Below are 11,700 nucleotides of genomic sequence, written 5' to 3' on the forward strand. Positions count from 1 at the left end.
CTTTATGCATTCCCTCCGGCCTCGATGCTCCCTCAGATCATCGAACGGATCAGGGACACCAAGTGTGCAGTCCTTCTTGTAGCCCCCCTCTGGCGGACCCAGGTCTGGTTCCCAGAGCTGATGCAGCTGTCAGCGACAGCTCTGTGGCCTATCCCGCTGAGGAATGATCTCCTCACGCAGGCGAACAGGACAATCTGGCACCCCTGTCCCGACCTGTGGGCCCTCCATGTATGGCCCCTCAACGGGTACCCCAGGACCTCCCATAGGGAGTCCTGAACACCATAATGGAGGCTAGTGCACCGTCTACTAGACACCTCTACCATCTCAAATGGTCAGTATTCACCAGGTGGTGCTCAGCTCGGAACCTGGACCCACATGACTGTGACGTACCGAGGGTACTCACGTTTCTTCAAGAGCTGCTGGACACGGGCCGTTCCCCCTCCACGCTCAAAGTGTACGTGGCAGCTATAGCAGCTTTCCACTCCCCGGTGGCTGGTTCGTCCCTGGGTAAAAGCGACCTGATTGTACGTTTCCTAAGAGGAGCCAGTAGGCTTAACCCGGCTCGGCCACCTTCGGTGCCGGCTTGGTACCTGCCCACGGTCCTTCAGGGCCTCAAGGGACCTCCCTTCGAGTCACTCCAATCGGCTGATCTGAAGCCCCTGTCTCTCAAAACCGCTCTCCTGCTAGCACTAGCGTCGGTTAAAAGAGTTGGGGACTTGAAGGCACTCTCCACGAGCACTTCCTGTCTTGAGTTCGGGCCTAACGACTCCAGAGTCGTCCTTAAACCAAGACATGGATATAAACCTAAAGTGCTCTCAACCCCGTTCAGAGCCCAGGTTATCTCCCTATCAGCTCTTCCCTCTTCAGAAGACAATAGTGATGCATACATGCTCTTCCCCGTCATGGCTTTGAGAATTTTTTTGGAGCGTTCTGCCCCATTCAGGCAGTCAGAACAGCTCTTTGTCTGTTTCGGTGGCCGCACCAAGGGTTCTCCGGTCACGAAACATAGACTGTCACGATGGATAGTGGATGCTATCTCTCTGGCCTACGCTTCTATGGGCCTTCCGTGCCCCATAGGTGTAAGAGCCCACTCCACAAGAGGCAAGGCTTCCTCTTGGGCATGGTCCAGTGGAGTACCTATAGAAGACATTTGTGCGGTGGCCGGCTGGTCTGCACCGTTCACATTTGCTAAATTCTACAACTTATAGGTTCCTGTCCTGCAGGCATGAGTCCTCTCCATTTAGGACCCTGGCCCCTACGGGTCCAGACCTATGTATATCTGAGGCTCCCCCACGGTGGCCATCTGCACTAATCACTGTATGCAGTATATAACATCCTAGGACCCGACACTTCTGGTCCCCGATGATTCAGACTACTGTTATAAGTCTCGGGCTCCCTGGACAACATTCAGAGTAGTCATCTGCTAATAGCACGGAGTTTTAAAATGGGTCCCCATAGCATTTGCAACGCAATACGAGTGAACAGTTCACGAAAGGGAATGTACTCGGTTACTTATGTAACCTCGGTTCCCTGAGAGATAAGAGAACGAGTATTGTGTTGCCAGCCGTGCTATTTTGCTCATGTCAGGTGCTTCGTTTCAGTCGATTTAACCTGTCCCTATGGCGAATTCTGTCGAATTTATACCCTTCAGCCACGCCCATATTGGCGCGAGCAAGGTGGCAGGCGCTCTGATTGGATTGCGCGTCCTTGCTGGATCGCCAAAGGTTCGTGCAGTTTCAGCAGCACAGCCAATCAGCATGCTTCAGCCAGCTATGATGTGCTCGCTGTGCAGCTGCACTGCGTTTTAAAATAAAGGCTTCAATATTCTCGAGAAAAGGAGTTTTCCCATAGCGTTTGCAACGCAATACTCGTTCCCTTATCTCTCAGGGAACTGAGGTTACGTAAGTAACCGAGTGCGATTTTGCATCCGATGACCCCTTTAAGAAGTTTCTTGCAAGTATAAGTAGCATTGCAAACCGCAGACTCAACAAATAATATCTGTAACTTTCTTCCATAACTTGTATGTCAAGCAAAAGGCCAGAGAAAGTCGAAATAAAAACAGTTATAAAGTTGCCACAGTATAATTTGTTACTTAAAGATGTCTTACCTGCAGGCCAAGTATCATCTGATAATGATCCTGAAACCAAGAAACCCAATATGAAGACGATAAAGGATGACACAGAAAAGGATCAGTCTTCATGTGTTGTGGATGTGAACGCTGAAGCGCTGGAGTCTGCCGTCATCGAGTCTCCTGCTTCTCCCAGTGCAGAGGACCTCGACTCCCAGGTGCCAGCTGCAGACTTCTCTCCTGTCCTGATTCCTGCAGTTCCCACTGTGTCCCTCTCACGGAGAGATCCTCGTACAGCACAGTACCGGCAGACCCTGTCCTCGTCTGCGGGCCCAGAGTGTGTCTCCACCCCACAGCAGCACCCGCAGCCATCCAGGCCTGTGCTGGAGCCGGTGAAAGAGATACACACACCACATGTGTCCGTACACCAGCACCCGCAGCCAGCCAGGCCTGTGCTGGAGCCGGTTAAAGAGATACACACACCACATGTGTCCGTACACCAGCACCTGCAGCCAGCCAGGCCTGTGCTGGAGCCGGTTAAAGAGACACACACACCACATGTGTCCGTACAGCTGCCCGCTCCGATGCCCAAGTCTATCCTCACGAAGCCATCGCCAGCTTCACTTGGCGCTTCATACGGCTCAATCACAAGGTGCACGCACACATCTCTTGGACGTAACAATAAATAATACAATAATTGCTCAAACAAATGGCACAAATGCTTTCTAATCATGTGGTTTTCTTTTTCAAGGCGGGGAGATTGTGATAAAGGAACAAGACAGTTTTTATCTAAACAGAACATTTTATGGAAAGGCTTTCTTAACATGCCAACTGTGGCCAAATTCGTCACAAAGGGATACTTAATTTCTGGCTCTCCCGACTTTCTGAAAGAGGTGGGTCTTCTTAAAGGGATAGTTCACTTTGAAATTAAATTTTGGTATGTTTTAGCTTACCTCAAGGGCATCCAAGATGTAGGTGTCTTTTTTTCCGCAGTAGTTTCAATTTTGATATTTTTAGGTCAAACCGTTCTTGTCTGTCAGTCATATAATGCAGGTCGATGGTCACTGTCTCAAAGAGCATGCACAGAGTCCAAATTAAAACAATTCCCCATCGTCCAAATTAAACAATTCCCCATCGTAAGTACACATTGATGGCCTAAGACACGAAACGAGCGGTTTGTGTGAGAAAACGAACAGTATTTATATCGTTGTTACCTCTTGTACACAGCCACGTCCAAGTGATCTGAGAGCGCGGGCGGGTATAGATATATACAATAGAAGTCGCCTTGGCTACTGCAGTTCATTGGAACGAAACCGTAGCCAAGGCGACATATCACTTGGACGTGGCTGTGTACAAGAGGTAACAACGATATAAATACTGTTCGTTTTCTGGCAAAAACCGCTCGTTTCGTGTCTTAGGCCATCAATGTGTACTTACGATGGGGAATTGTTTAATTTGGACGATGGGGAATTGTTTTAATTTGGACTCTGTGCATGCTCTTTGAGACAGTGACCATCGACCTGCATTATATGACTGACAGACAAGAACGGTTTGACCTAAAAATATCAAAATTGAAACTACTGCGGAAAAAAAGACACCTACATCTTGGATGCCCTTGAGGTAAGCTAAAACATACCAAAATTTAATTTCAAAGTGAACTATCCCTTTAAACATAACTGAATTATTATTGTTATTATTTAAATATACTGCCATTCAAAAGTTTTTGATCTGTAAGAATTTTAATGTTTTTAAAAGAAGTCTCTTCTGCTCACCAAGGCTGCATTTATTTGATTAAAAATACACAAAAGCTTTCCATTTCAGATAAATGCTGTTCTTTTGAACTTTCTATTCATCAAATAATCCTGAAATAAAAATGTAAATAACAGTTTTCAACATTGATAATAATGATAAATGTTTGTTTTGCATCAAATCATCATATTAGAATGATTTCTGAAGGATCATGTGACACTGAAGACTGTAGTAATGATGCTGAAAATTCAGTTTTGATCACAGGAATAAATTACACTTTACTATATATGCACATAGAAAACAGCTGTTTTAAATTGTAATAATATTTCACAGTATTACTGTTTTATTGTAGCCTGGGTTTCCCCATACTGCCTTGAGCAGAGCGATTTTATTCACGCTGCAAGGTAGTCTGGCTACCATGGGCTAATTTTTCCCCTGAAATAGGGAACCAATCACAGAACGGGGAGGGAGCAGCAAGACGATGACGAAGTATATGCGACACACCGAAGCAGTTTGTTTATCTATGGATCCAACATGACAGACGTAAAAATATATGCATATTTAGTTTAGCAAGCAAACACATCTACAAAAATATGCCTGTATTTCAAGTTGATAAAATAATTTAAAATCCACATCAGTTTATTTGTGCCGACGCGCCACACCCTCCCAGGATCTATAACGTTACCTAGGCTACTTCCACTTTTAAAAATTCATCATAACCGCGCGCGCGATCTGCTTGCAGTCGTCGAGATGGATGCTGAGGAGTTGAAGAAAAGAATAGCTAGTGGAGATTGTAAAGTTGTCGACAATACGTCATCAAAAATCAAGTCCAGTGTGTGGGAGAAATTTGGAGTTATCTGAAGAAAATATTGTAAAAAGCTTTGCTGCAAACATTTTCGTGTTGGATAGCCGCAAATGTGGAACTTCATCCCTGAGGAAGCACGCAAATAACTGGTAACAAAGCCGTTCTATCGAACGGTATTTTTCATATTTAACACTGTTAGTATGTGTGGTGTGCAGGGCGTGTTTGAACCCAAAATTGTCAGATGTAGGCTAGACGAAATTGCGTGGCATATAGTGGTGTAGCCGCGTCTGTTCGATTTGTGTGGTAACGTTAGCCATGTTCTTAATGTACCGGCCTTTTGACAGCTTCGGCTGAAGTTGTCCTTGTGTTAATTGTCGTGTAACTTCTGTATGACCTGGCAATAAACATTTTTGTAAGTGTCTATAATGTGATAGTCTAAACTGATTTTATTTCGGTTCTATTTTAAGCGGGTCGGGTGCGGATTTACAAAATCGGACCCGTGCAGGACTCTCTGGTGTACACATAAATCTCTGACCCATCGTCGTCTTCTTCGTTGAATATCTGTCGCTCTACTTACGTCATCTGGTATAATTTGAAACGATTGGCTATAAGCTACGTACAGGCGCATTTGATAGACATTTGTAGCGCCCAATAAACGGCTCTGGGCATTCGTAAACCACGCCTCAAATACGAGAAAATGAACATGTAGTATCCAGACCACGTCTCAAAGAGAAAGTGGTCTGACGTTAGCCAGGCTAGTTTTATTGTATTTTTAATAAAAAAAAATGCAGCCTTGGTGAGAAGAAGAGACTTCTTTCAAAAACATTAACAATCTTTTCTTGGTACTGATTATTTTCTGGAAGTATGCTGTATATGACAGGTGGTGTAAATGTGGCCAGTGGGTGTTACATGTATATATTTTCTCTGTAAAGGACTTACCAGACACTATACAAGTCGGAGGCAGGATATTACCTCAAACTGTCTGGGAATATGTTGATTTGATAAAGACATCAGAGGCAAAGGTAATCTCATGACAAATGTATTTATCAAATTTATTATTAATAATACTGATATATTAAATGCACGCTATTTAATGTAGGTAAATGCCCATGATCAAATCTTTTTGCACTATTTCTTTGAATACAGGAGCTGTCATTAATCCGGTTTCACCCAGCCTCTGAAGAAGAGGAGGTTGCATATGTGTCCCTGTTCTCATATTTCAATAGTCGTAGGAGATTTGGGGTTGTTTCTAATATTTGTAAACACATTAAAGATCTTTACCTCATTCCGCTCTCTACAAAACAGTCCATCCCTGCGGCACTTCTTCCAATAGAGGGACCAGGTATATCATGCACATATTACATACTGATCTGTTTCGACATCAGGTGATAATGATTTTGACCGTTTTATGTTATGACTTCTCTTAGGGCTTGAACAGGATCACCCTAATATCCTAATGGGGTTAGCAGTCTGTCAGAAAATGAAGCGTCTTGAGGGATTGCCACAAGATGTCGGTGAAAAGAAGTCTAGGCCCTTGATTTGTGTGGATAAAAAGGAAACCAGCAAACCCACCCCACTAAATGATCTTGCACCACATAACATTAAGGGTTGTGATGCTGATATCTTCCTCAACTCAAATCCTTGTGGATCTTTACCTTCAGTTGGGTTACCAGACTCATCATGCTCTCTGGGTGCCCTATCTTCTCTCCCGAGTGTGTTTTCTGTGTCGAAACCCACCCCTTCTGTCAATGCGGGCCCATCCAAAGACTCCACCAATACCACCCCACTTCAGACCATCCTTAACACGTTATTTGGTCAAAAGAAACAACCCTCTGATGCTACAGAGTGTAATATAAGCTCGTCAACAGATATGGTTCAGCCTTGTCAACAGATGTGTAAACATGAGGAGGATCCAATGGAGTTGGGTGATGATAGGCCTTACGATCCCGAGGAGTATGACCCGGCTATGTCTAATGGGGCCCTGGTTACTTTTAGTCCCACCCAAGTTGTGGAGCCTAAAGTTTCATCTGCAGCCCTTTGTGAGGATGATGATGATAGACCGTATGACCCAGAGGAAGAGTACAGTGCAGTTGCTAATATTCATACTGTCAGAAATAATATACCCAAAGCGCCAGAGACTAAAAATACGGAAGAATCCTCTATGGTTACCAGTGATGTAGCCTATGATCCAGAGGATGAGACTGTGTTCGAGGAGATGCAAAATTACCTCATAAATAACTCTTTACCTCACAAACCCACCGTCTCTGAACATAAAGTTCCCAATTACAATGATAAAATCTCAAGTACAACATTATCTGAGCAGCAAAAAATTCTTGAAGAGTTGAATAGGCAGATAGAAGAACAGAAAAGACAGTTAGAAGAACAGACGGAAAGTCTTCGCCTTCAGAAGGAGGCCATTGGTGTTTCCATGGCCCATTTCTCCGTCTCTGATGCTCTGATGTCGCCACCAACAGCGTTTGGTAGGGAGGAAGAGGAAGAATTAGAAAAAACACCCTATTGTCCGATGATTAATCAGAATAGGGATCCACGTATGTGTCGAAAAGCAAGCCAGGATGTGCAATTTGATGTTGCTGAATGCGAAGCTATAGAAAAAGAGATTGCACAAAAATTATTAAACCTGGAAGAGAGCAAGAATATAGTGGTAAACACATCATTAATCACAAAGAAAGAGAAAGAAGGTTCTGATACGGCAAAGCCAAAAGAAGGGACACCAGAAACTGCACAACTACAGGACACAAAATGCTCACGTTCAGACAATACAGACAGAAAAGGAGGCAGGAGAAGGTCCACATCAAGCACATGTGGTTCGTCAAGAAGGAGGTCGTGGGCCGAACACAAGCCAGACCACAAAGACCGAGCATCTTCAAGAGCATCGCACACAGCTAGAGCCTCGAAGGACGTCCCGGAGAAACCCCACAGAAGCAGGACGTCTGCAGAGCGCTCCTCTCGCGGGAGTTACAGCGACCGAAGGAGAGAGGCGTCTTCAAGGACACGTCATCGGTACCATCACAGGGACTCATCTTCACCCTCGCGGTACCGGAGGAGGAGTCGTCACTCCACGCCCTCGCGCTCCAGCCGGAGGGACCGGTCTGCGCTTGACGACAGTGGCCCGTCCCGAAAGACCGAGCAGCAAGAGCCCGGCCCGTCCTCAGAACGCAGCGCTCAGTCCTCACTACAGGAATCTGACCCGGTGCTAGGCAGGGAGGGCATGCAACACACATCAGGACACAGTGAGAGCACTGGTAAAGACAAACATTTGGTAGGGGTTCAGCAAGGTGGTTCTTCAAATAGAAAGCATGAGGCTGATCAGAGACTTCAGACATTCCAGAATCCAGATTGTTCTCCGCTGCTATTAAAAAAGTCATTTGACAAAAACCAGCCGTTCTCGAGCCGATCTGAAATGAGAGATCGTTTGCCCCCAAGCAGAATTGACTCGTCTTCTAAAGGAGGACCACTTCTGGCCGAGATTGACCTGCCTTTACACAGAGTTACACCAGCATCACAGACACACACATTCCAGACTGACGCTTTTCCCCATGAGTCCATCAGTCCGTCTAACCCGCCCCCACACAACCGAACGGCTCACTTTCCTGAGCCTGGCCAGATTGAGCAAAAGAGAGGCATGCCGTCAGTTCAAAGGTCAAATTATTTACAGAATGAGACCGACAAATTACATTCAGGAGATTACACTCAAAGGGCTTTCCATTCGCAACACAGACGTTTATCTCAACCCGACTCTGATCAGTTCAACTGCGGAGAACTGCCTCGAAATAAAAGAGGCGGCTTTTTTGTGCACGACAGTCAACCTAGTGCATCTCAAAAAGAGGAGGAGTTCTCCTCATGGGAGCACCAAAAACATCCACAACACATGCTCAGGAGATTTCCACACGAAGAGGAGGACCAGGTCCATCAAACTCAGAAACCCAGGGCTGCCCAGTCACATGAAGGCAATTTTCCTGAAGAACCTGAAACTGGTAGATTATCTCACAAAAGGTTTAGATCGTACATGCAGGGGCAAAACTTTCATAAGGATGAATCTGTCCAGTTTCAGCAAAGAGAGTCAATATTAGGGCCTGTCCCTGTGCACAAGGGCGATTTCAGGCCTCCCGATCCCAGAGAGCGTTTCCACCCATCCCCGTTTGATGAGTGGGAACCATCAGGAGAGCACCCGCCTGCGTCCATGAGGAAACTGAGACGGCCTCGCTTGGGCCAGTCCTCGGGCTTTGAAGCAAGTGGACATGCTTCTCCCCAAGATATGTGTGAACCACAAAGCCCTGACTGTCCTCAGACGTTTGCAGAGGAGGCAGAAGATCCAAGAACTCAAACTTGTTTTCCAAGACGGGCTCCAACACACGCTCAAAACCCGCACAGCCCGTTTGAAGGACAGCGATACTCTGAAATCAAAGGTCCACCAAGAGGGTTAAGAGGACTCAGAAGGGGCGTTCGTGGGACGTTTTTTGCAAGGGGTCATCAAATGAATGAACAGATGAGGGGACCTCGCTTTGATTCTCCACAGCAGTTTCTGGGCCAAAGAGAACCATCTCCTGATTTACATGGACCGAGAAGACCTTCACCTCAGAATTGTGAGCGCTTCGACGAGCATAATGAAGCCCATTCATCTGGTTTTCCCAACCATTCCACTACTACTCACTTTAAAAAAACACTACATCAAAATCCATGCGAGATTCAAAACTTAGGGCAACCATCTGCACCATTTGAGCGCCAACCGAGACAGACAAATATACGCCCTTTAAGACGACCCGGTCCTCTACTCCCCACCCCTCCTGGAGGTCCGATTAATCCGAGCGCTTCCCAGGTGCACAGACACAACTCCCACAGCGAGTGTGACCGGGCACAGGGACCACCTGACACGAGACAAGGCCACGCTGCTCAGGACAGCATTCGTGAAGAGAAGCCAAGCATGGGCAACAGTTTTACACATCCGCAGCATGATAACTCAGAGTGTTTACTTCCGGAGGAAGGGTATGAGAGTAGGCCAGCGGACCCGAGTGTTGGGGACAGAAGTTATGGACAAGCATGCCGGAGGTCACGAGGACGGAGCGGCAGATTTAGAGGGGAAAAAAGGGCAAATATGTGGAGATAGTCGACACAACAGTAGGAAAATAGTGGAGACATTGATTCAGATTTTCATAGAGGGAAGAGCTCATGTCTGCAGACTGTGCTCCAGTGATGGCAGCAGATCAGCAGTGTTGGGCTGAGCAGGCGAGGTGTAAACTGCACGTGCTATAGGTGGACTTCAAGGTGCAGATGTTTGGGCAATAAAGGAACAAGACTGGAGGTTCAAGCATAGGCTGATCTTGCCTGTACATTGATAGATCTCAATCAGAAAATATTGTTCTGGAAAGTGCAGCAGTTTTTTGATACATCTGTTTGGTGTTTCTTGAAAGATTGAAGGTTTGTTCATCCTGCCATATCAACTAACTAACTTTAAGTTGATTGCTGAAAAATAAACTTTGTTTTGTTTTGTGGAAGCAGGACATGTTCATGTAAACTACTGACAAAAGTCTGTGAACGTTTTATTTTTATTTTTTATCTCTTGCCATTATAAAGATGTTCTCATGAGCTATAAACAGCAGTGTACATTTATGTTCATAGATTTTTAAGTACTTTTCTAAATGTACATTTGTAAGTAATTCCGTATTTCCAAAAAATGGAACCTTGTCTATTTCCACTGATTTCATTTAGTAAAGAACTGAACCGCAACGTCTGACCAGTGCACTTAATGATCTGTGATTGTGTGTGTGTTTTTTCTAAGGGATGCGCCACCCAAAAATACAAATTCTGTCATCATTTACTCACCCTGTGTGCTTCTGCAGAACACCACAGAAGATATGTTGAAGAACATTGTGAGCCAATTAACTTCCACTGTATGGACAGAAATAAAAACCCAGAGACATTTCTCAAAATATATTTTTGTTCCACAGATAAAAGAACGATCATAGATGAATAAATTATGGCAGAATTTACATTTTTAGTTGGAGGGCCTCTTTAAATATTACTATATTCATATTAAAATGCCATCTCAGTTTTGTAATGCATGGATCGTATATCTTTATTGAACAAGTTATTTTTGGTAGGACATATTTTAGACAGTTTTTGACAATCATTGATGGATTCTGATCACAATAAGGACTAGGGGTGTAACGAGACCCTCATGTCCTGATTCGATACTTATCACGATACTGAACTCACAATACCATATTATTGCGACACTCCAAGACATATGATAAAACGTTATAATTTTTTATTTTTTTACTTTTGATTAAAATGGTAAATTTGGTTTTACATTGTACGTGTAAATGAATAGGCTTGGACTCGGTGCTGGAAACCCAAAGCACAGGACAATAGAGACGCCAGAATAACAATATTCATGATTCTGAAGCTGAAAATACGGAATTATTGTAGATGAATATGCTTGATCTCTGTCACTGACTAGATATATTTAAAATAATATAGGCCACTTTTACTGGTAACATCAGACATTTGGCTTTATCAGGACCCACAGATATTCCCCCATTGCATTATTATACATTATATTCAACATTATATATTGTAGTTTAATGTAGTAGACACTAAAACTCAGAAAATTTAATTTTTTTCTCACATAGTAATTTTTATTTTGGGTGAACTATACAGAATATCACTATCCATGATACATATTGTTGCATATTTGTATTGTGCTATATTGTGACACTATATATTGTTACACCCCTACAATAAAAGGTAAAGTGTAAATACGTGTCAGAAGGCTTTTAAAAGTAAAAAATAAAAGTTAATGAAGAAGTGTTGAAAGAAGGAATGAATCAAGTGAGCAAAGTTTACTTTTGCCTAAAATTAACAAAACACACTTAAATACAGCAACAATAGATGACCGCATTAAAAAAAGAACATGGAAGACAATAAAACAAATTGTAGGGAAATATATAAATACAGTAATACACAATTCAATGTACAGAGTAGATTACGCTACATTCAACAGTTGGTCATACAATTTAGCAGTTTTGACACTTTTTTATTGTTAATATTTTTTAGTGTC

At 44.0% G+C, this 11,700-nt stretch overlaps 1 protein-coding gene across 2 annotated transcripts in view; it reads left to right on the forward strand.

Annotated features, from left to right (window-relative positions):
• The window catches only part of LOC309481186 (uncharacterized protein), a 39,433-nt gene extending 28,735 nt beyond the window's left edge, over positions 1 to 10,698 (forward strand). For both annotated transcript variants that reach the window (XM_082145999.1, XM_082146000.1), the window contains exons 11-15: positions 2,114 to 2,720; positions 2,820 to 2,961; positions 5,555 to 5,644; positions 5,769 to 5,964; positions 6,050 to 10,698. In XM_082145999.1, coding sequence (XP_082002125.1) covers positions 2,114 to 2,720; positions 2,820 to 2,961; positions 5,555 to 5,644; positions 5,769 to 5,964; positions 6,050 to 9,747 — 4,733 coding nt within the window. In that variant the 3' untranslated portion in view covers positions 9,748 to 10,698. The remainder of the gene's footprint in view (positions 1 to 2,113; positions 2,721 to 2,819; positions 2,962 to 5,554; positions 5,645 to 5,768; positions 5,965 to 6,049) is intronic.
• Positions 10,699 to 11,700: the final 1,002 nt, after the last annotated feature.

The sequence above is a fragment of the Leuciscus leuciscus genome, assembly GCF_965113295.1.
Source record: "Leuciscus leuciscus genome assembly, chromosome: 18".
NCBI lineage: Eukaryota > Metazoa > Chordata > Actinopteri > Cypriniformes > Leuciscidae > Leuciscus > Leuciscus leuciscus.